This window comes from Gallus gallus, chromosome 20 (assembly GCF_016699485.2).
Source record: "Gallus gallus isolate bGalGal1 chromosome 20, bGalGal1.mat.broiler.GRCg7b, whole genome shotgun sequence".
Classification (NCBI taxonomy): Eukaryota; Metazoa; Chordata; class Aves; order Galliformes; family Phasianidae; genus Gallus; species Gallus gallus.
In genome coordinates, this window is record NC_052551.1 from 6,601,579 (window position 1) to 6,627,824 (window position 26,246).

Here is a 26,246-nt window from a genome sequence, read left to right on the forward strand (position 1 = left end):
TAAGAAACAGCCCCTGTGACAGCACTGGGCTATCAAAGCCCATGGGGGGGCAGCTATCATGTGCTGTGCATTTCTTGCGTGTTGGGAAGAAGAAGGAGACAGAAATGACTGCATCCATTTCCCACCCCCAATGGCGTGATTAACTCATGATCACTGCTCCCTTAGGGTTTTCCTCTTGCTGACATAAATGCTCTTTATTAAGGGGAAAAAGGCTATTTTTGTTCAGAGATTTGTTTACACAACAGCTGTTTCTACAACTAAGAAGCACAGTTAATGCTAATTAATATAGAGTCATAATTATTATCAGTGAGACAGAGTTGCCTTAATCCAAAACATTCTGATAGAAATATTTACTCAGTAGGCTTTCCAGTGTCCACATCCACGCTGAGGTTGTAAGTCACTCAGTCTGTGCTCTCAAGTTCTGTACACCTGTTTGCCTTTGCTTCTTTTCTTCTTACCAAACCATAATGCGTGTCACAGCAAGTATAGCTCTCAAAGCCTGCTCAAAGCCTCTTTCTCACTTTTAAGGAAAATTTCTGACAAAGCTCTTCACTAACAGACAGGTATTTGGAACACCTGTGTACCCAAATGGACTTGAAATCCCCCGCTGAACTGTGACAGCAAGGAAAAGAGGTGGAACATGGTCACATTAGGGAGGGTTTAGACTGGGGATAAAAGTAATTTACTGACCAATGAGCTTGTGCTAATTCTCTCTTGTGCTTTCTGAAGCACAGAAAAACTGTGCTGGGGACAAAAATACTAACATCGCTGCTGCTCTATTAGCACAGAGATGGTGAAACAGCACGATGAGGTCTCAGTCCGTGTTTCAAGCCACACATAAGGCTTGCAAAAGCTTCATCAGAGGATAGTAAAATATAAGTTTACAAATTACAGGATTTTACACTGGAAATTACTGATAATATTTGCTTAAAGTGTACCTGTACACGGAGATATTCCAGTATGCTACTCCTAATTGAGTAACTGAAATGGACTCTGTGTGAGATGCTATTATTCTGGAAGAACAATGCTTACATACAGTATTAATGAAAAGCAGTTATCACATTTAAATATGCTTTATTATTTAGGCTGGCTTTCAAACACTGGCAAGTCTGAGCTACTGTGCTCGTATTATCTTTATCAAATCTAACTGCTTAGCTATACTAATTATACTATAACAAGGACATATCAAAGTCATCAGAAAATCTGGATGTTCACAAACTCCTATTAGAAACAAAGTAAAATAGGAAAGAGGGTAAGTGTCGATGATTTTTCTCATCAGCTGGAATACAGTGCATGTGTTTGCTCTGGGAATTAGATAAAATAAGATAAAATTCCCATGAATACAAAACAGCTATTTCTGGAGCAATAACTGCAGTTCAGGAGTAAAGGGAGAGAAAACACTAAATTTGAAGGTTGTGTTGCTTTTAAATCTATTCTACCTTTTTCTTGGAAAGCTGCATTTTCCTGGTCAGCACTACCAGGAATCAGTTTGTCTCTTCACTCAGCCTTTTTTGTTTTTCTTCCACATCTGAAACATTTGCACCCACTCTGACAACTTTGTACTAGCAAGTACCAGGCAAACTTTGAATAGGACACAACTTACTAACCATGAATTTACAGTGAAACAAACAAAGCATGTTCTTCTGTTCTTTGCTTTTTGTTGATGCTTTTAAATCATAAGAGGAGTCTGCATTCCACTGGATGGACTCAAGTACTAGACTGTCTACGTGCATGTAAGTCTCAATAGTTACATCTACAAGACATGGCACATGAACTTGTACTGTAAGATTTTAAGATGGGTGTCTGCTGCACAGGCAACAAAATGTAAGAAGGACATATTTTGAATTTTTTTCTCTGAAAGCTCCAAGGAGATGGAAATAAATGCTTTAAATATTTATCAGATGAGTCTGGACTTTTCTTAAAGGAAAAACATCAGTATTGAGCTAACCAGCCCGGACCTTTCAAAGTCCTTATTCAATCTGAACTTACAGACACAGTACTGCAAAAATTTTACATGACATATACTTGATTCATAGGTCCAGTCTATGCCCAAGTGCACCAGATCATCACAGAATCGTTATTTTACTCCACAGTTAAGGAAGGGACCATTCTGTTAAGATGAGAAATTGCTGCTGCTTATATTTATTAATAATTAGTTGTATTTTATTAAATATAACTTCACTCTGGGAATATGAGACTGAACATCACTGAAGATTTGTGGCTTTTAGCCATTAAGTAGCTACAAGACTACTGGGGATGCAAGCTGTCCAAAGACTGATTTCTCCTTCTTCCCACCAGGTACATGATCCAGCCCTGATCCAGAGGAATGAGAGGTAAGTTGGCTCTTTTTATGTCTTTGGTTCTTTAACACTACACCAGCTAGCAAGGGGGCCAATTAGTGCAAATTGCAGGAGTCATTTATGCAATTACACCTGTCCAGTGGAAACTTGTCTGAGACAACCAAACGGTTTTCAAACAAGCTGCCAAACAGCTGTCAGATGATGAAGAATTTTGATCATTACTGATCCGAATACACTCAAACTAGAGACCTAGTGATGAAAGATGCATCCGGTTTCCAATCCCCAAGAGCCATGGAGTTCCTTAGAATACTGATGCAATTCCATTTGAACGCAGCTTTTCAGGAAGTGGCTAAAATAGCACTCAGGTCTCAATAAATAACAGAAGAAAACTGAAATCAACTGATACCTTACCCTGCCTAGTTTAGCCACGCCATTACAAGATCTAACAGTGTCATCAGCCAGCTTTTTGACGGTACCCATAAAAAAAGCCATTTTTTGTAGACAGGATTGAACCTTGAAAAGCACAAGTCAGAATGACAGCAGTGACAGGAAATCCAGGGTTAAAAAGTTGCAAAATCACTCAAAGAGTAAAACAACTAGCCAAACACATTCTTTCTTGGTTTACCTTAAGCAGAAGTGGATATTTACAAATTCTCTGAATTGGAGTCAGTAGATAACCTTCCAGTGGTATGTCTGTAGTCTTTCTGCCTCCCAAAAGCATGCAACTCTATAATCAAAAAAGGAAGTTAATGTTAACTCAGACAACACTTTCACATGCTCTTTGACATTACTTGCTGTTTCTATAATACACATTATGGTCACAATGAACTTCATCATTCCTAAGATAAAAGAAATGGGACTTCACTCTCCACTGAAACACAGCCATCAAGTTAAGCTGCAAAGTTCTCCATGAGTTAGCAAAAGAAAAACTGCTGTGGATAACAGTGGCTGCAAAGAAAGGTCTCTTCCCACTGAGATGTTATACAGCTTGTGACTCAAAAAACATCATAACAAATACAATGACAATCAGCAAATCTAGAATGCACCATTGCCTTAAGGAATCCAACCTACCCCCACAACCAAAACAGCCATTTGTCTCCATTCACCATGCAAAGTTTGCACACGTCTTCCAGAACACTCAAAGGATAAAATAAAGTATATAAATAAAGAATCACATAATTAACTCTAGTACAGTCTCTATGTCTGAAGGAAATCAAATGCAGCTCTGAAACAAATGAGTCACCAGTATCTCATCCATCAGTTCTCTGGCAAAACATTATGTCTAAGCCCAGCTGGACAAACAGTAGGGATGCACTGGCAGGCTAAACAGCACAAGTGTAGCCCTGATGCAGTTATAGTACATGATGCTGCAGGTGAAGTTTGGGGTTATGCAGGCAAGGCTACTGTGTGGAAAGGAGAACACTGATGCAAAAAGCAATGACACTTAAAGAAAACAGATTTTTGTACTTCTTGTGCTCACTAATAATAATAACAACAATAATAATAAATCTGCTGTGTTTCAACATTAGCTCTTTGTCTGGAAACCAGAACGCTTCACAAAGAAGCTGAAGGGCATTTCTCCACCCAGGACAATGACTGCTCTTCCAGTGTTGCTTTAACATATTAAGCAAGTTAACAGTATAAACCCTTGAGTAATACTGGACCAATACATCAAACAAAACAGAAGTCCAAACAGATTTTAGGTTGAAAAACAGGTGAAGCAACTGATCAACTCTTGCAATACTCACACAATGAATTCTAACACACTTGGAAGGGCATTCTGTAAGAATCATTTCACAGATAAGTTTGTGCACACTACCTCAAAACAAGAGATGCTTATTTGCTTAGTAGATTATGGAAATTCATCTCTCAGGACTGATATGGAAGGGAAATATAAGAATTAAGTATGGTATAGGAAAAAAAAAAAAAACAACAGCACTTTACCCATCCCCTTATTTCTTCACAATAATCCATAATCTGTGTGATAAATAATTACTGATGAACTGTAAGGTTTTTACATATTTCCCTGAAGATGCTGACATTGCCCACTGCCAGCAGTAGGCAGTGGACTCAGATAGACTTCGAATCTATTTGAGATAAGCTACTTTCCCATGTTCAGCTATTAATCTGGATAACTTTGCTCCAATAACCACCCCAGTTGCAAACCTGCCCTGTTAACAGTGGATAAAGTTTAAATCCATTTCAGCCAAGATGTGCTTGCTTTGAGGCATAACTGATAACACTTTCCCCTGTGAAATGTGTGCTGTGGCTCAAATACGCTCTGAAATATAGTGGGTTTTTGGCTGTAGTTCAATAATTCTCTTCTTCAAGAACTGCTCATAGACATCTGACATAAATCTCATTATTTCTAAGTGGTATTTTTACAGACAGTTGTCTGTAAAATAACTCTTCCCCAGGGCTATTCTAGATCTGTGGCATTGGCTACCAGCTCACAATGCTCCCTGTCCAATTTTCCAAGTCTCGGGTGATTCAGTCCTTCCCGTCTCTCCTTTCAGCCCTCCCTCTAGCTCTGGACTCAAAAATGCCCTTTAACACTTACTGATTTTTCAAACACATTCCCACATTCTGTATTTCAGCAGCTGCAAGGGGGTAATCGGGCCAAATCCATCCCCACAAGAAAAGCTTTGTATTTTAATGCAGCTCTCTGCATGGTGGCATTATAGCGTTGGCTTTAGGAGGCAGTGGAGAGAAGAGTGAAGGCCTGGAAGAAATTACAACAGCCACAACAAAGCAAAGATTTCAGCATATCCTCTCCTCCCATAGTTACTGTTATTTTAAAAATCTCTTGGATTCAGGTGCTGCTGCAAAGCCACAGCAGACAGTGCGACATCTTTAATGTGCCTCATAATTAGTTTGCCAGCTGCTGCCGGCAACACAGACAGGAGTTTGTTGCCAATCCAGCTGAAATGCAGAGAACACTCTGGATGTTGGGAAGGATGGTATTTATATCCACTTTCATTGCTCGTCTTTCTCTTTAAGTTTCTCTCAACAGAAGCACCCAGAGTAGATCATGAACAGGAATGGCTCATTTGGCGATTCGAACTAATGCTTTAACAAGGTTTATTGAAACTCAGATGTGATAAAGAAATTCTGAGTACCCAACAGCGTGGGTGTTCCTGCTCCTCCCTCCAAGGTCTATATTTTGTGGCTAAAAGAATGCTCTGGCCCTGCTTGTGACAGGCACTTATGCAGAAGTTTTCTTCTGCTGTACTGTATTAGGAAAGAGTATGCCTTTGGCAGAATGGAAAAAAGCAAAGCAGAAAACAGAACACAATCAGTTCATTGCAAAACAGCCTTTCTTTCACCTCACAGGATTTAATAAGACAGAAAACTAGTGTGCTGAACAGTCCCTCACCTATACTCCATCCCCGACCCAAATGCCTTCCATTCACAGCAAGGAAAATAACACCTAAAAGCAAGGAGAATTGACGGGAGGCTGTAAAGAGAAACACCTACCCCTCTCTCCTCAATAAAAGAATAAAAACTATCTAGTGGTTGTTTCTTTTTGCAGTCTAGCCCTTAAGAAGGCTGTATGCCACACTTCTTCCCGACACATGCTAATATTTCGTGGGTTGTATGAGGAGTTGGGCCATTTTTGATACAAGCAGCAATGATGCCACCAAAATAGTTCATCCAGCCTGTTTCTTGCCCACAAGTGGCGTCATGGGGAAAAGGATGTCAGAAGCAGGCCACGTGTTTCTGGTGGGTCTGCAAATGGTGAATTGGTCAGAGAATTGAGCAGAGAACCAGTCACAGCCCTGCTGATAAATTATTGCATTACTCCTTTCACAATCCTTGCTCAATTTTTCTGTTATTTTTGCCTGCTGTTGTTTTTTATTCTTAATGTTTTTCAAAATTCTTCTCTGTATCCACTGAAATTACTCATACCATAGCTGTGCTTAGTTGGTACTTGAATTCACCAATTATTTCAATATCCATCCTTCTCAAGTGCTTCATAGCTGGAATGAATCATGTCTGCAAAATGTTTGGCATTCTTTGGATACTAAAGGAGCATTATGAGTACAGTACAAAGTCAGACCATTAAGTGAAGAGTGCTAGAGAAGGTGCTTACCAGGAGGAATGCTCTCACTGTTGGGATCTTGTTCAATTCCATCAGCAGTCTGAGCGCTTTCTCATGGTTGCTACAATACTCCTCGTACACAAAGAACTTGTCTTTCTGCAAGAAAAAGCATTAACTTATTGACTTGGGGAAAACTAGACTGTCTGTATTGCCACAGTCTGATACTAAATTCTTTACACAAAGGAATGTGCACTCTCCTTTATGGTGCTAGAGTTGCATTTCACATGATATGCGTGATATCTCCACATGCAAATAATTTATAGAAGTGTTCCCCTAATTCCTAACTTTTGTGAATTAGCATAAGTTTTCTGACCACAGACCTACCCAGCACTTTTCCTTTCAATGCATCACTGAAATAATACATCCTTTGCTGAAAGAATGGATTTTGCTATCTCAGGAACTTTCATGTGCCAGGATATTCTATACAAGCAAACAGAAGCGAAGTAAAGCCAGAAGCAAGAAGAACATAAATGGAATTCACATTTCTGAAGTATGCTAATTACTACTACAGGAAGAGGAAACAAACAAAGGTGGCTGGGAAAAACCAAGCACTGGAAGAGGCAACCAGCTGGAAATCCCCTGTCTTACAGGGCTGCCCACAACATCTCTCCTGAATGCAAGCATTTTGATGAATAAACACAAAATTACCAATATATTAAAGAAATGGAAGGAGGAGAAAGGTAGCTTCATAACCAGATTGAGGTACTTACAGTGAACCATGTCACAGCCACCACCAGTTTAGGAGAAGAATTTGATGCTCTGGTCAGATGCTGAAGGGCTAGATGTACGTGCTCAGAGACTGAAAATTGCTTCAATTTTATTTTATTAATTTTTATTTATTTTTACTAGTAATTTACTGAAATTGTTTTCTCTCCCTATACCTCCAAAGGAAGAATTAAGAGTAAAAAGATGCATGGCCAAACACAGCAACAATGGTACAAAGCAAATAAAACAACCATCAATTGTGGTACAAAGAGCCGGAATGCAGATGTTCAATACATCCTTCATCTACAGCTGTTTATATTAGTAATGGAGTTCAGTGCTGTGAAGCTGGAAAGAAACAAAAGATCCTGACCACCAAGTACAGGAAAGGCATAGCTGCATCAAGAGCACAATAGAAAAGAGACAATTGAGAGACAGAGGATTTTTTTTTTATCCCTAAATTGTAGAGCTGCAGAGTGACAAGACAGATTTATAAGTTTCTCCTACACTTCCTCCTCTCACCTCCCCTCATCTTCCTAGATGCACACAAGCAGCATGCTTGAGACTAAAAATAGTAACCATTAACACAACAGCATCCGCTGCATCAGTGCACACAAAATGTCATTGCTCAGGTTTCTGACTGCAGCTCTGAGTGCCAGAAGTTTGGGGAGGATATATTTAGATCATGACAAAATCCCTTTCCAAACTCAAGACAGTACAATAATTATGCACACACCAGAGTGCTTTCATCAAGTCTTTTCCAGCTGCCCCTCATGCATGAGGCCCACAAATATGACAACTATGTTTTAAATTACTCAGTGTCTGAAGTGTTTAATTTCCTCTCTGGGTGACAATCAGTCCTGGACTCCCCATCTCCTGGTGAGGAAATTATCAGTTACATAATTACAGATGTTAACCCAGGAATTTGGAACCTGCAGTTACACTGTATTAAAGTGTAATTATGGTCAGAAAAATGACCCCGTAAAAATGGCACATTCTTACTCAGCAGATCTGCTGGATACACAGATAGACCTTCTGACTTCGGTGACAAAAATAAGTCTATACTGTTCTTAGTTCGTTTAAGAAGTCTAAACCAATAGCTTATTCTCCATATGTTATTTTGGATCTAGTAGTACAACCCACAAATTAGTGTAAATTTGAAAACAGTTTTTGGGCAGAAGTTTCATGAAAGACACACTGGGTAAACTGCAGTCATTATATCTGGATGTATTTTTTATAAACCATGACATTTTCTTCTTTGAAAGAGGGCTAAAAACTATTTTGTCAATATGAAAAACCTAAATAAAAGATAAGATTTCATTCTGAACAAAACAAGATTCCTAATGCCTTAAATAGTAAAACCTGAGCATTCAGGCAGCATTGTTCCCAAAAATGAGATGAAAACGTATTTCACTCTAATAAGCTTACAGCTACCAAGTTGCCAATGCCCTACCAATACAGCAATAACAGAAATCAGGTATTAGTCAGTCCTCTGCCCTTCTGCTCTTCAGACAGTCTTATGTTTTCGTGACCTGCACAAGAAAGCCTATGTTGATGAGGTGTAATTATTCAAAGTATCTCTTTGATATTGAAGATATGCTTTACTGTCAGAAAATGTCCCATTTTTCAAGCAGCAGAATTGATTTTGAATTGAAGTGTGTTCTTTACTGACTGTTATGGTCCACATACTGTCTGTTAATGAACTACAACTCCTTAAGAAATTCCAGTACATCAGAATTAACTTCTTACAATCAAAAACGTAAATGGATCAATTATGATCCTAGAGGTCTATTCCAACTGAAAGTGTTGAAGAAGTTAGAAGAAATTTAGGATATGTAGATCTCACAAACAGGACCCAAAAACTGCAATCTGGTGGAACTTGCTCTGAACCACAGCTGCTGCTGGCATCTTCACCTGGAATCTCACTATGAAAGCCTGTACCATGACACGACAAATCTCACATCCCTCACTCCTAAATACCTACAGTGAGGCTAGTCTTCTAAAAGACAGGCACAATCTGTACACAAAGACATGCCATTACTTCCTCTCTTCATAACCTACTGTTGATTCTTCCCTGCTGAAGACATGAAGTGCCATAATGGTTCTAATGCTATTGTTATACTTTATGGATACTTCACTCATTATGGATGAGACCAGCTTCTCCCATGTGTTTCCAACTGAAAGATGTCTGACTTCCTCCTGAATAAGCTGTAGGTCTTCTTCCTTAGGGGATTATGAAATGTTTGATGTACACCATATTTGCAATGCACTTCACAAACTGCAATGTAAACTGATCTCAGTCAAATAGCTTCTATTAGAAGATCAGTTCTCACCAGCAGTCATCTCTGTGCATTACAGCTCCATAATTCCTGCTTTGTTGCAAGTCTGAGAAGCAGAGAACATTTGTTTACTTAATCACTAAATTCTGCAGTTATAAATGCTATGCTCACATACAAGAAAATATTGTCAATGACTACACATAGCAGGTTTGAATTCAATCAAATGACAAGCTGTCAACATTTCTGGTTAGTTGGTGCCACTCTGAAACACAGTAGACATTTAGATAGCATTGCTCAGGAGACATCCCATTTTGATACCACTGCTAACAAGTACTTTGCTAGTGTAGGACATCTTCTTGGTAGGTAGTGAATATTCAAGTCTTTAACTGAGTACATCAGTATGTCCTTCAGCATCTGACAGTCAGTCCTCATAGAGAACACAATTTATGGGCACTGTCCAAATACATTCTACTGTCTCTACATATACTACTATTTTATGTGTCACAACATAAATAAAATAAAATCAATAGTTGGTAAGGATCTACGAGTAAAGAATGGCTGCATAAGGGCTGTCCACTCAAACCTGATGAATTATGATTAGGAAAGTATAATAGAACATATTTTGATAGGAAGTTGGCCTGTGGCTTAATGCAGCTAATAAGAATTTGAAGGAATATCTATTATATATAGATGTTTTCTAATTTCTTCAGGCATCTCAAGAGGACAGCTGCATACAAAAAAAATCTGCAGCTCTGAATTATTACACATGTAAATCAGGTAACTTTGCATTTAGATGAGTTCATCTCATGACTAAGTATATGTAATAATTGAGCTTGCATATACAATCAGTGTGCTCTATGCTTATATTAGTTTGCAATATAAGAAACAAATTATAATGAGAGAAGCAGTGGTTCTCTGATTTCCATGATTCTCTCATTTCCAATTCCACAATTTCTTGTTCCCTGTTACAGGTCTGTGCCTTCCTGGGTCACCTAGCAGTACCAACCTGGTACTGAATCATGTTGGCACACTTAATCATATTATGAATGTATAGGAGAACAAATAATAAAATTATCAGACAAAGTTAGATGACACAAAAATAACCCATCAAAACGTTTTCAACAACCACAACTACTTTGTATATTGTAGTTGTGGTATTCTTATCTACCACTGAGTCTAAAAGCCAAATTTTCTGTACTTTTGAGCTACATAATTCAAGTATTCGTTTACTCCATTGTAAAAGGTTGTATGGTAACTTGCACTGTATTTCATCAAGTGCAAGATAAGCTATCTCATGTTACATTTCATTTACTGAAGGACAAATGTACACACAGACACTACTCTAGATGCAGTAGTGTCTTTTGTGGGTTTCCTTTATTTTAAAATACAAATAAAATTATTCATTTATTTGAAATTGTGCTGCTTTTCAGAAATATTTGGAACTAAAGCAGACAAATTCTCAGCAATTGTGTGATTAGTTGAGTGAAGAAAAAAAGGAAAAAATATTCAATGGGAAAAGGAAGGGTTTCTAAAAATACCTTGTTGTTTAGCTGAGTTTGATGTGGTTTCCATTGTTCTAACCTCATTCACAAGTTTTTTCCCACCCTACCTTCAAGTTTTATTCAAGACGCACATTGTCACAGTATTGCTACAAGCCTTAGAGATTAGGGATAGTTAAGGGGCATGGGAGCTTAAGACAGGAAACTGCATTTTCAGATAGTGTTAAGTCATTGTACTTACAAATTTTAAGAAAACATTTCCCAGTTCATGCTGAGACTGAGGTTCTGGTTGTAAACAAAATTCCAGGGCAGCCAGGAACTCCTTGTGAACACCAAGAATGTCTTCAATGTTGGAAAATAAGATCTGAAATGCATAAAGTGAAGTCCAGTGTCAGCTATTAATAAAACCCTCTTGGGCACATTAAAGTACTAGCACCAAAATACTATGGTCCTAGACTTAGTCATGAAAGGACCTAAAGCACAGATTATAACTGCTATCTTGTCTCTTTCCTATGGAAATCTTTATTGCCTACTGAAGCACCTACTCTAAATGAAGGTTATCTTTCCAAGCACCTGAGCATGATAAATGTAAGCAACCTCCTTTAAGTCTAGAGAAGGTCTCCTATGTGAGATTGAACACGTGAAAGAAATCACAAAGATCAAACTGATTTGGCAGGAACATGAAATTATCACTCAGAAGATGTACCTGTAAACCACATCTCTGCCATGTGGGAGCTAGCTTTTCACTTAGGGGGTGTTTACAGTGTAAAGTATTTCCAAACCGAAAGAGCAGAATTTTAGCATTCCCTTCCACCAGCCTCTGTGACTGTAAAAGGCATTTGTAACGCGATACAGGCCCTCAATTTTAATGTGTACTAAAAGGAAATTGCACAATCTCATAGCTAAATGATCCCTAGGAATTTAACATACATGCGCTAAGGAAAATAAACTTCCAGGTCCTGATGCAATGTGATGCAGCTATCAGTATCGACAGCCATGGGAGGAATGCTTGAATGAGCGGACCAAAGCCTGGAGCCTGCAGTGACATACACATTGCGAACAGCATTGTCCGTCACTTTGCTTTAGCCATGCCAGTTGCAAAGAGTGTATTTAAATGCAGTGTATTCAAACCAGCTTTCATATTAAGAAGCAGCCTCCCAGGTCTGGCATAGAGCATATGTGTCAGTGCTACAAATCTCAAAGAATGCAGCCTGACAGAGCAGCCTTCAGCTTCCTGGTATTTGGTGGAAGATCTTCTGACACTTCCCAAAGCACCTTACAGTAAAACTAAACTTTTTCAACTTTATGCAGTGGACTTCATGCACCAGATGAGACACTGATTCAACCTGGTGGATGGTGATGCAGCTTACAAAATTCTGTAAATTAATTTTAATCCTTAAAAGAGGAATGAAACCACACTTGGTTTAAAAACAGTTTCTCTCTGGTTTTCCAAGAGTAGTAGACAGGGTAAGGAATTAAAGACCCCTCTATGCGTGTACTCAGATACTATTCTATACCTCACATTATTCAAGGATGAAAAGAGCATTTTTCCTCAAACCCCTGCAATCTGGCTGCATGTGCAAAGCATAGCACATGGCATCTTTCTTGTCTTTGCTCACCTCTCACTTCAGGAACACCAAGATATGGCAGTCCTCACTACCCATGTGCGTACTTGTGCCTTATTGCTTTTCCTGGCTGTGAATAAACTGAAGATTCCAATATACTGTATTTGCACTAATGAGTTCTGAACCCATCGGAAAATAAGACAGGAAGCTGGGACTGATTGATTCCAGAAAACTTCCACTGCATATTTGAAGAGCCCATGATGGTTCATTCTATAGCATGACTGAAAGTGATGTGATGACACATTAGCCTTTGCCTGCATGCTTTTGCCAGAAGCTGTGCCAAAAGGGGATGAACAAGGAAGAGGAAAATATCTGTCAGGGATGATTTTATCCTTCAGGAGCAGTCTTCAGGCGGATATTTTGTGATTCAAGGTATATCATTGTAGTCTAATAAATTATATGATGGTCAGCGGAGCTCAGCTTGCAGCAGATTTTGAAGGTAACAAAAGTCACTTGAAAAATTAAGGCAGGAAGACCTTAGCTACATTTGCTTTTGCACCACTGTTTAGTGGCAGCAGTAGGAGAAGCCTGCAAAATAATACCAGGAGTAGTATCCCATGTTATCCTAAAAAGTACTTTGTCCTTTTGCTTAGAGGAGAGTGAGTGCCAGAATATCCTGGATTTTGCTCTAGACATTCCTGCTGAGACAGGGAACGTGGAGACGGGGAAGAAAATACAGGTTTTTCTTTAGATAAGCTGCCAAACCACTTATATACTTCTCTGCTGCCACCTTTTCTGTTGCTAGCCACCTCACAGCTCCATAATGACTCAAGATACATAATAATAGCAGGCAGACTAATTGGAAGTCCCAACACAGCCTTGTCTGTCCTGCCTCTACAAGCAAAGATTTGCAGAAGGAAAGAACAATCATCTTTCCACTGCAGAAAAAAACAATTAAATTGTTTGAGAAGGGAAAGGGATAACGCTGATCAGAAAAAGCATGCCTTTGTGTTTCTACTTCACCATTGGTAAGCTCAGACCTTTTTCATCAAAGAGAAGCTGTGTTATTATAAGAATATTGTAATAAGAATTAATGAGGTCTCACAGTGGCCTCACAAAGGCACCTCCAGGCAGTTCAAGAATGGCACAAAAATGAAGTAGTACTTCCCCAGAGGTTGTGATGGATCTTAGAATACAAATACATTTAATCAGTAGAGAAAATAAGGACTTTCTGCATGGGTCTTGTGAACACCGCATCTGAGTATATGGCAGTCATAACAATACATGAATAATGGTAGAATTAACAACTTTTATCAACATCTGCAGTCGTTTGTGAAATTAGAAAATGGTTGTGTCAGTTTATTTCTCGAGCAGAGATTATTTTTTTCTTTTTCTTTGCACACAGCACCTACTGCCACTAGTCACTGTCTACTTTTCCCTCAGCTACCCCTCAACTTACTCCAGATTGTAAATAGTGAGCTTCCAGGGATCAGGAACTTCCAAATTTGAAGACAGAAAGAAGGCTTAGCTCCACCAATTCTCCAAATCTTCTTGCTATCACCACCTACTGATGCCACTCAATTAGTAGGACAGTATTGTTAACCTAGTGAATGAATACCATAACGGGGGCTGGATCCCTGTAAGGATTTCTAGACTTTCTGGTAATACTACTATGTAAAAATTGATGAACAAGACTTGAGGAAATACACACCAGCTGCAGTAGTACTGGACTGTGTAATATACCTATTATTGATGCACTGTGCTATCGTTAACATAAAGGGCAAAGTCTCTGCTGATTTAGGAGCTGTAGGATCAAAGGTAAACCCAAAAAGCAAGCCTCTGATGGCAGACACTCTGCATCCTCTCCCACTGATCACAAAGCTTCACTTACGCACGTGTACAAAGAGGATTTTGGTCTCACATGTATGCGTATTGCAAGGAGTGTTTTAAGTCAAATTACTACATGAAAGTGTTGCTTATTTTTATGAAAATAAACCACAACAAGGCCTCCTACAACCATAGACATTATAAAGCTAGTACCTCACAGCCACTTTCTGTATCTCATGTGTCTTTCCATTCCAAAATTCATTCAGGAACCTCATCATGCAAGGGTCTCTCATTCCTCAGCTCTCCCACAGGAGTCCAAATTCCTTCCTACTACAACCCAACTAGATATTCCTTCCACCTCCTCTGAACTCCCATCAATTTTAGATTTGTAAGAGACAACAGATGCAAATTGGCACACTGATTACTGTCAAGCAAAACACACAAGGGCAGTGCATCCTCTGACTTTCCCCTTCAAGATGCTAATGAGGTCTCTGTGTCCTCTACCACTTAACAAATCTTGCCAAAAGTTAGCTCCTGACTACACTGTTATCAAATTCTACTGAAATCAGCTGGTGGGACAAAAAAAAAAGTTGGAAGATGAAAGCTAAACAAATGGGCAAACAGACTGAAAAAGTGTCAGTGTGAGTTTCTTTTCCTCTGGACAGCAGTTTAATAACAATCATCAGAAAGGTAAAAGGGCATTTGATATCCACATCCCTGAATCTAGCCTTTCATTATGGATTAAATCCCTAACAATGAGGAAGACGATGGAAGAAATACCTTAACATTCTCCTCCGTTATGTACTTCTCGGCTTTGTCCACAGCATTCTGGCGGATCCGATGAAGAAATGCCTGCAGAGAAAAACAACGTTCAAATGTCTTCATAAAGTTTGATTTCACTTCTTTATATCCCTTTGCTTCCCAACAACACAGTGTGTCTGATTACCTTTAAGACTGAAAGAATATAACCACATACCAAATCACCACAGTTCTTAGACTCAGAGCTGCCTTCAGGATAACAGAAAAGACATTTCCTAAAACACTGTTAGGTTTTGCCTGGCAATAAATGTCTTCCTTCTGCTGAAATTTTTAGACTTAATTATCTGTTGCTACCAGTAGACCACAGCAAGGCTCTGATTGTTCTTTTTTTTTTTTTTTTTTCCTTTGGAGGTTTCCCCTCTCTCTAAGATGCAGCTGTTTTGACTTTGGGATGGATGGCAGTGAAACAGACTGCAAATAATAAAAAAATAATAAAAAATACACCACCACCAACAAAAGGACATTCCTGGTGCTGGAGCTGATGCACATCAGAGCTATGGAATAGAGTTACGGACAAGTTCAACAGACTCAACAAATAGGGAAGGGAAATGAAATTTTCCAGACAACGCATGGCACACATTATCCTGTTTGCTGTACTTTATCTGGTTAAAAACAGGCAAAACAATGTTGGAACTCTTCATTTAGGTCAGGTTTCCCCTTTCCTCAGCAACCATGGGCTGAAATGAAGGCAGGGAATTTTGCTTTTCACAGAAGTCAGCAAAGAGAGATGCAAATACCTGCAGGTGATAGTGAAAGGAAACCACTAAAGACAAACTGCTCCAACAAAGGACACCAGCCATACATAGAAGGGGAGAGGGCTTTCCTCAGTCCTGCTTAGTGGTTTCTATGTTGCCTTCCACACAGAGGGGGAGCCCTGGGGAGTACCACTAACAAAGAGGGGAGGAACTTCTCTTAGCCACCTGAGACACAGGGGAAATGGGTCCATTCTCTGCATTTATGGTACAAAGCAGCTTTGTTTCAGTTTGATAATAGAAGTCTTTTAAAAAGTTGAGCCACTCCTGAGCAATGCCCATGTCAGCTGATGCGCACAACTTTTCTTTAAAAAAACAAAACACTTCATTTTTACTCAACCTATTCAGTCTTTACAGGACAGACATCAATAAAAATTAAAAAAAAAGAAAGAAATTGCAATAAGAGGCACACAAACTCTACATTTGTTTTGGACCCTAGCTTCTCAATCTGCTTTTTGTGTGCAGATGTCAAGGACCACAAGAACATTCCTCCTCTCGTATCACTAAGCAGGAAGGGGATCCTGGCTAGACTGCAGCTAGATATGGAGAATATGAAGCAGGTTGCTTGGATTGAGACATCTGAAGAACAGATTCCTGCATTAAAGGCACAGGACACATGTTCCAGTGGCAGAACAGCCACTTTATGAAAAGCAGCCCATCCGCCTTGCCCAGGATCTTGGCAGAAGTCAGGGAGCTGTCTGAGATGAAGTATTCGGCATAATGACTAATGGCAGGAGGACTGACAGGAGGAGTTGCCTCCCACTTCACTGCTGGGTGTGATATCCTGGCACTAATAACCAGACATCTGACTTAAACGAGGTAGCGTACCATATTGAAGTCATTTATCCACAAAAGATAAGCCAGTCATAGACCCTTCCTTGCTTTAATCTTGTCTGTTTGGAGACAACAAATCCAATTGGAATGACTAATTAATCTACCCAATTAGTAGCTCCACTGGTGACTTATATTTACCTGCATATTAGTCTCAGCATGTTCAGTCTAATAATAGAAATTTGGTAAACAGAAGTGCAAATCACATTAGCTGTTTCAGGCCAGTCAATATAAGAAGCTGAGTCTGTGTTAATCTAAAAAACAGCCTTTCTGTGATGCTTGTCTGAAAAGATCATTTAACTGGAGCATGGGAAATGGAGAAAATAAGAGGGGGGAAAAAAGGAAGAAAGGCACAGAAGCAGGGAGAGAATAGTAAGGATGAAATACGTAACAGGGAAAGAGACCAACAACTCCACAGATAGTTGGTCACACCTCCTGCAGCCCCTGGTTTGTGCACAAGCAGCAGTCTCTCCACTCACATTAAAACAAGACAGCTCTAAGAGAGATTGGTCCTGGAAACTTAGTAGTATGCTTTCCAAAATGCAGCCCCTCAAAACTCTGAACTTAGTGGATGCGGAACTGTTTGTTCCCCAGTGTTCAATACCTTTTCATCTGCAAACAGAATCCTTTGCAAAACAGTCTTTCATATTAAAAGCATGATAAACACAGCCTATCAAACAGCAGCCCATAGAGCTAATGTTGCATGCCCTGTTCACATGACAACACTGCTTTTCTTCCAAACTGCTTCTAGCTCAGAAAAAGCAGCCCTTTTCCCAGAGATGTTGTTCAGACATTTAGGTCAGTTTTCCAAACCTCAGGTTATTTTTGTGCTACCAGCTTTACTAGGCTCCAAGCTCATCTGTACCAACGCCATCCGTTTGTTCACCTGGTGACACAGGCTCTAAGCCCCAACACACAAGTAGCAGGTAACCTCTTAGGAAACACAACTACAGGGAACAGTGTGATCGTCCACCAGACCAATGGATTCATCTGCAAAATTGGACAGATATTTGGGGCAAGACACAATAAAGGTGAGGAAAGTAGAGAAAGAGTGAGAGAAGCATGTTATAAACGTGTCATGTCCATATCTTATTTATATTCCAGAACATACTGTTTCATTGAAGAGTCAATACTTGTAGGAGTAAGAGCTTTTCTGGCCATCTGAAATGTTGCAGGTGCAAATGCCATTTGTTCCATCTCCTCTAACCTCTTCACATTCTGGACAACTCATACATGAATGCAACAGAGTCAGTCCTGGACTTTTCCCCAAGGAACTTTCAGTATAATTCTCCCCTAATCTGTAACACCTTTGATCTCTGCAAAAATAGCCTCACTAACCTCAATGGAAATGTGGAAGCAAAAGTGGTCAGCTTTTTGAGGAACTGCTGGAGGGCTGTGACGACCATTCCTAGGATACAGCAGGATGACATGAGCATCTTTCCTGCACAATTCATAGAACTCTCTATATGTCATGCTGTCAGTTTCCTACATGTACAAAGTAGCATGGATCCTGCAAAGGACAGCAACTAATGATACACTCTATGCCAAAACAAAACTCACATATCAGATGGTTAAGACCTTACTGAAGAGCTAGAGAGAAATTAACAGGTAACAAAAGCACACTGTTCCCTTTGTATGCTGGTCATGATTGATATAAGATTAGCATTTTGCAGATAAAAGGATGGAAGATAAAAATTTGACATCTTCCTTCTGCTCACAGTTGCTGATTTTGCTCTCTTGCCATTTTTAGTGCTTTGCTGTTCTCCCACTGGGCCAGCCCCAGGTCCCTGAGCAACCCAAGCTGTAGGGCAAACTGCTGCTGCCACATCAGAAAAGGGAGAAGGACTGGTAGAGCCAATGGATCCAGAGCAAAAACAGGTCACTGCATAATGTAGGGCAAAAATGGGAAAACAGACTGGTAGATGTTTGTTATCCTGACAAAGCCCCGTGAAGGTCTCACCTTCTATGTGTGCATGCTAATCATTAGGAAAACAGCCTACAGGGGATTTCTTTTTGTTTAAAATTCTGCTGCTGCATCAACATAACATTTATTTGTGCACTGTGACTTGTTGCCCTAGAGATCTGCTGCTTCCAGACCCAGCAGGCCATGGCTGAGGGCTCCTCATGTCATGCAGAAACACAGCTTCTAGTTTTGTCTTACAGTATAAATGCCTTGCAGGACTCAAGCAAACCTATAACAAATTGGAATGAGCACAGAAAAAGGCTTCCTTTCTGCACTATGTCATGTTGAGTAAGTTCATAACGGCTGGAGAAACAGCCATCTCCTTCCAACAAAGACCAAGACAAACACATTACAAATCTAGAAAGCAATTTAGGTACAAAATTTCATTTTTCCAAATGAGTATCTTTAATGTCCCCAAAATGTGTTGTTCTGCAGTTCATTACTCTTGAAGTCCATAGTTGCAATGAAATCTCACTGCTTGGAATGTCTTTGCTGCATCTTTGAACCACAGAAACAAGAAGCACAATTTAAGGGACAAGACTGCTAATTGTGAATTGCTCTCACACAAAGCACACTTAGTCAGCTGGGATTTCTCTTAGATGCTTTTCTAACAGCTTTTGTTGAACATGGACTCGTGGTCCTAACATAACACATGGCTTATCCTGGGGATGAGGCAGTGATAGTTTGCTCATGCCTCTTCCTAAGATTCGAGTTTAATAGACACTTCCTCAAATGTTCAGAAATACCAAGAGATTTCTCATTAAACAGCAAGGCAGGCAAACTGTGCATAACCCAAAGGGAAATGAAAGGGAGAACAGAAATAAGCAATGCTGAGGCAACTGGATACCATATCTATAAGGAGCAAGAGCTGAAAGCACAGTCCTGTGAAATCTGTTTGCTGAACAGGTGACTGCAATTTCACATTGCCCTTGGGAGACAAGTGATGGACAATTTTGTAACAGTCAGTAGAGAATAACACAGAGATCCATATGTCCCTAGTATATTCAGTGTTAAAACAACCAAATTGCCTTACACTTGTGCAACAACTGCTTAAAACTCCTTGCAAATGCTGATATTTTGATTCCAAGAAAACGAGATCACAGTGGAAAAAACTGAGGAGGTGAGGTGAGCAATGAATGTCTCCATTTGACCACTGTTAGCATCTTCATCATGCAACCACAGTGTAGCACATATACCCTAATCCATCTCTGAAAATACAAAGTAAAATCTGCTAGAAAGACTCAAAGAGGATCTTGAAAGTGTAATTCTGTTTAAAAAATTACCTGAATAAATAAGTGTGGCTGTTAGATATGTTTCTGACCCCACTGCAGCACCAGTTATATACCAAAAAATTCTTTTGTCTTTAGCAAAGCCACCTGACAGTTTTGTGGGAACACAGCTCCACTGAAATAGCCCAGAGATGCAAAGTGAGTGTTTGCTGAAGTTTGTGTTCTAAGAGCAGGTGCATCCTTGCTCATGCTATTTAATTGTTAGCTTTGAATCCTGTCATTCTGGTTATGTTCTTTAGCTTTCCACCAGATATGCAATTTATAAGCTAAAGTGCAGTACAAATGACAGGAAACATCCTGCATCCCACACGTGAACTGCAGCTCTCCCCTGCACTGAAGTCTGAAAGATAATGCAGTAAATAATCTCAAAATAATCTAACAATGACAGTACAGGGCTATCTATACAATATAAATCCCATCAGATCTTTTTTATTACCCAGAGCAAGTAAGCATGCATTTCCATAACAAACTAAGTCTAAACTAAATGTAAGAATGTTGGAACTACTGAAGGCAGACGTTCTTCTGAATACTAACACAGCTTTCAGTTATCAAATTATCAAGTCATTCCAATTGCTGGTGGACCCAATTCAGCTCTGCTTTCTCCAGAGCACTGCACAGCACTGCACATTATTAACCCAAATCTACTGACAGATGGGTTTTAATGACTGATAAAGTCATTCTGGTATAAACTCAGACAGTTAGCTTTTGATCATCTCTTTCCTTCCTGGACAAAAACCTGCATACCTGTGTAGAATGCTAGGTCTGATTCAGGTTTTTCAGTAGTAAAGTTTCAGTTAGAACAGCTTAAGTCAGCAGGAACTCCTTTGACATCACTACTAATACTCAAGTAAAGTAGAGCAAGACTGAAACGAATTTATGACTTCTAGAGAGTAAATTGCTATACTTCTCACACTGTAAATCAGCAGTCTAGGATTCACTCATTGCTCAATTACTGGCTGCTGTATTAAGACTTCTATAAAAATACACTTTAGGTTGTCAGTATCTGGTAAAGTAATAGATAACTTAAACACCAGATAAGTGCATTATAACGAAAATTCCTGCAAAGGGTATTTCACTTATGAAGAATATTTTTCTTTAGAACCTTTTTGAAACAATAAAGAGCCACAGCTGTGAGAGAGCAATCCTGCAAAGAGCTCAGATCTGCAGCCAAATTTAGTAGTCAGAAGACAGCTGAACAGGGACTTGCCTCATAGGCTGAGGTGTTTAATAAGAGGAAATAACACCAGAAATATCCCTTACTGCCCTAATTTCAGACTTCCTGTGTATCGAATTGGCTTTAAAGCCTCAAAGCTTACTGGTATATGTTTATATTTTGATCTGTCCCTTGAAGAGGAACTAAACTATTAACAAACCAAAAAGATTTCAAGACAAAAAATGAAATAAAAGAAGTCATGCACATTAGAGAATATCAAAAGTATTCTCTGCAAACATTTCAGGCAGCCTTTGCTGTGAGGTTGCACCATTGCTTATTGCTAAGCAGAAGGTCAAACAGACTCTACTGATCTACTCTAGTTGTACTTCTTTCCAAAAGTTACCACCCTTACATAAGTTACGTTAGATGTGAAATTTGATGAACTACTTATACTGATCACCTGCACCCTGGGACATTCATTTAACTATCTTTGGAAAGCAAATCAGAATGTCTGTCTGTAACTCTTACTCCCATACTCCTGAGCACAATGTCTTCCTTCTTCGTATTTCCCAACTCCATGCCCCACACCCACATTGTCTTCTACAACTTTTTATTCATGTGTTGTCATTTGCAACAACGATTTCACACACAAATCCATGGATACTGCAGCATGAAACATCTCTACCTAAGAAAGACTGCACGATCACATGCAAAAGTGGACTCTCCCTCTCAGATAAGACTGTGAAGACCATCACAAAACAACTGCAGGTTACACTGCAAAGCCCAGATGTAACATCGAGAGAAATGCTTTTACCTGAAACATTCTTTCAGCAGATATCTGTAAACGGTACAGACACGTAAGCAATAAATACATCTATACACATTACAAAACCTCCAACGCTCACAACTTAATAATCATGGATAAAGTACTGATGCTGGCAATTTGAAAGTTCTTCTTCCTCACTTCCTTGGTCTGATATATGGTGAATCCTGATAAACACTAAATGAAGTATGGGGAAGCATTCTGAAACTCAGCTGCTTAAAATCATGGAAGTGTATGTATGACTAAGACACTTGAATAAACAAACCAGATTATTTCTTTATATACTATGTAAGAGTAAGGGCCCCTGCTAATGTAAACTATGCCTGAAATAGTTCCCAACTGATTTGCCCTTAACCAATCTTGCATTAAGGTCCATACAGTTACAGCTTGGCTGATTTATCTTATATCTATCTTGCCATCAAGAGTTTTACTGTCCATAACATCCACGTTAAGGTATAACAACTGCAAAACACTGGCATTGCATAACACTATAAGTTTCAGTGTTACTCGAGGGAGTCAGACATCCTGTAACCCTCTGGACAAGGGACCACTGCAAAACAGCTTCTATCATCATGCTGCTACGTCTAGGATTCACCTCATCCAACTGCACCCACTTGGAAGCAGTAGCCAACCCTAAGTTAGTGCCACAGGCTCTGTCTCTGCAATAGAAAACAAGGGGCAGGCTGCTCCAGAGGATGAGTCACTGCACTCCAGCAGTGGTGTCTTAGAAGAAAGGCTGAATTACACTCCAGAAATGCCTTCTCTTCCCATCAAGACAGCCTGGGTGACAAGTTGAGATCAGACCACCCTCCTTGCCCATAACAGTCTCACAATATCTGCAAACACAAAGTTCCAGGGCAGTGAGTGTGTCTCAGCATGGAACAGAAGAACACTGGGGTTGCACTGAGAGTTAATACATGCAAAATTAATGTGCTCAGGCAATCTCAGCACAGTAGTATTCTGGGACTCATCACAAGAGCACTAACAGCACTTCCCAGAAAAAGAAAAAAAAAAACAACTCCAAAAAAACCTCTCAACTGCATCTGCATTGCTGGCGTACTGATGTTTACACCTGAATGCTGCAGCAACACAACAAAGTCAGCCTGAATTCATTCATGCATTAACTGATGAAGGAAGGTGAAACCAAAAGGGAAGTGAGAGTGAAATATGTTGTAGTGTTTCTCACTCCAAAGAGAGATCCCTTTCTTAAGGAGGGTTTGCTTTCATTTGAATTACAAAAACCTTTTTTGTGAAGTGAAAGGCAGGCTGGTGCTGCAAAGGAGCCCATTGTCTCTCCCCTAACATCGCGCTGACCTCCACAACCCCTCCTCCCCGCTGGTCACTAATATTTGCATCCTCAGGCAGGCCTGAACATTCAGGGTCCAATACAACCCACGTTTCCCACATCTGAAATCCTTCAGGACACATTTCTGCTCATTTTTTGTATTGCTTATACCCTGCCTCCTTCCAACACGTCTTCATGCTCTCCCTCCTCTCCAACACAACTACTAAACCTTTTAAAATACTCCCATTGTAGAAAAAAAAAAATCTACAAATGTTCTTCACTGCACACTCCCCTAAGCAAGCAATTCAGTGGGTATCCCTGTCTGACTCCAGTCCATTTTTAATGTCATCAGAAATTGTTTGGATTTTCAATGGAGTTTATGAAAGATATGTGCCTAACTCTCTTAAGCCTTTGGAATATTCACCCTTTTCTTGGCCTCTTCACATCTTTCTCACTGTTATACACTTGTGAGATGATTTTCAGCATCTGACTGCACTGTGGAATCCTTCAAAAAGCTTTTAGTATGTTTGAATAGTGTGTTTTATTTCATTTCTCTTTTATTTAGAGGAACAAATCCTGACAAGTCTGCATGTGCTTAGCTCTTTACCTTAACAGAAGTTTGCTTCGGGACCACATAAACACTGTGTAAAGACTTCAGAATTTGACCCAAATAACTGGGATTCACTGTGTTCAGGACTGAAAAAAGCCTGCAGTCTGTAGCCAGTTCTCAACTACTGATGTCTCCAAATACAAAGGCCTGATCAGTATCAGGGGACGTTTAATCAAGTTTCAGCCTCTACACAGCCACTCCAATTCCAAGAGGCGTATAAAATCACCGGAGCGACCAGAAACATCCATGTCATCAACAAAGTTCAGACACTGCATGGTGTAGCAAAGAGTGGAGCTTCTCCAGTTAATATTTCAAGCTTCAGATCTAAGATAAAGAACTTCGATGTCATAAGGATCGTTCCGTCCCTTTTCTGCTCTCTCTCTTTTCAGTCACGGTGTCTTAATACATTAAACACTTAATAGACAAAGTTGAAAGTTTTAAGATGAGATCTGGTGTCATTAAAATCCATGGATTTTTTTAGTTGCAGTATAGGCTACTTCACTTGGAACCTGTTGCCTACATCTGGCTGATACATACTTTAATAGTCTCCTAAGTCAGTTTAGCATCAGCCTTTGGAATTTTGGAAGTATTAAGATTCCTTCTCCGGGTATCTTCTCAAGGAGATGTCATTCTGATCTGAGTTCATGTGTACGCAAGCTGAACCGACATGACAGGCTTTGTGCACTGTGACTTATACATGCTGGGTTAGTATTGGGTGTCAAATCAAACTGCAGATGCAAATAGTTGGGTGTTCTCAGTGGTGGATTTCCACCCTTGCACAGATGAATTACGGCATCATTTCTCTAACTTGATTCTTAATTAAAAAAAAAAAAAAAAAAAAGAGACTACAAGGTGATCAGAGTTGTACCTAGTTAACTGATAAGATTCAGAGCTATTAAAGAATCAAAGTCTCCAAAACACACATTTCAACTTACTGAGGTGCTCAGGAGTATTTGCCAGGAATGTTTACGTGCTCACAGGCCTCCTATTAGCCAGACTTTATACTGAAGTAAAATGGGAAGCATTGAATCCTGTAGGTGCCTTCACCAGAAAAACAGTTTTGGAATTGGCAACAACTTTGGTCCGTTCCAATACTCATTTTCTAGAAAAGATTTCAATGCCAGAAATCCTAGCGAAAGAATCCTCATTTCCTAAAACCAGCTGTACTGGCAGTAATGGCTGCATTTGACAATCTCCACGCAGGTGTCCAGGTTTCAATGGTTGTATTTCTCATTTAGGATCCTGTCCAGGTGTCTGCCTGTGAAACAGCGTCAGTGCTGGCTCTCTGGCCAGGGCTGTAAATCCTTCGGGAATTTTTGCTCCTTCATGACCAGCAATTGGGGCTCCGGTGCAGCACACATTAGCATTCCTGGCCTTCAGCGCCTGAGATTTCCTGCTGTGAGAAATTTGCATAAGTGCCTGTGGTGTGACAATGAGGAAAGCAGCTTTCTGCAGAGGAGAACAAACTCCAGAAAGACCGTGACATTCACGGATTCTCACCACTGGAGCCTAAGAGGGGTTGTTTCTCCATAGCCTTTCAAAGGTTTCCAAGAACTTCACGTGATTTGCTGAAAAGGATCAGAACCCCAGCAGAGGAAAGGTGTGTGACTGTGTGGGGGCACTAAGCAAAGGGAATTCCCACTGCCCCAAGCCTTTTCTGCTAAAGACAAGACTGGCTGATGTTTAAGGCATCAGCTTGCTCCCCATCTCACCAGGACACATAAGATAAAGATTCATGTTCTTGGGCAGCTCTCAAGAAGTGAGCAGCATGTCAAGTCTTCTTTGCTGTGAACTCCTCACCTCATAGAGCTGTCTGTTGGAGTGCGAGCTTAAAGAATTAACCTACAGGTAAATGGAAAGGAAAATGGTTCTCAGGAACACTGATACAGATTTTTGTCTTTTCCAAGCAAAGGCCACAAGATTGGCACACATTACCCCTCTGAAATGAGCGAAAGCAAAGTCTCTAATTTGTCTTTATACAAACTACTGATTATCCCATGCTATATGTCTTCTGGGAACAGAGCAGCTATTTACAGAGATGTACACCTCTACATTTCGACTACATAGTACATTTTTGTCTGTACTGCAATTCCATAATTCACTGAAGACTAATGCTGTCAACAAGAGTGAAAGGGTTAACAATATCATTCTGGGGAATAACTCAGGCCAAGTCAAACAGCAGACAGAAAATTTCTGATGTTCAGTGAAGTATTTCTAGTTTATTTGCTTTTTAGTATTTATTTTGTAAGCTGCTGGTCCCTATGGCATGCTCCCTGGCTCCCCATCCCAGCACACAGTTGCTCTTACTAGCACAGCGAGGCCTGTCACTAGTTTTGGAATATATTTGTGCTGAAATATAGATCCTAATAATAGTTTAAGCTCACTTTGGTACTGCAAGCAGTCTGTGAAGCTTCTCAGTAGGACAAGTGGGCCCAAATTGAGCTCTC

General features: G+C 39.8%; 1 protein-coding gene across 6 annotated transcripts in view; it reads right to left on the minus strand.

Annotated features, from left to right (window-relative positions):
• PREX1 (phosphatidylinositol-3,4,5-trisphosphate dependent Rac exchange factor 1) overlaps nucleotides 1-26,246 on the minus strand; it is a 152,707-nt gene that overhangs the window by 71,461 nt on the left and 55,000 nt on the right. For all 6 annotated transcript variants that reach the window (XR_005841273.2, XR_001469660.4, XM_040650942.2 and 3 more), the window contains exons 2-5: nucleotides 15,055-15,126; nucleotides 11,124-11,246; nucleotides 6,394-6,498; nucleotides 2,926-3,027 (exon numbers count right to left, since the gene is read on the minus strand). Coding sequence is in view for 4 of the 6 variants with exons in the window: in XM_040650942.2 (XP_040506876.1) it covers nucleotides 2,926-3,027; nucleotides 6,394-6,498; nucleotides 11,124-11,246; nucleotides 15,055-15,126 (402 nt within the window). In the remaining 2 variants the exon portion in view is untranslated. The remainder of the gene's footprint in view (nucleotides 1-2,925; nucleotides 3,028-6,393; nucleotides 6,499-11,123; nucleotides 11,247-15,054; nucleotides 15,127-26,246) is intronic.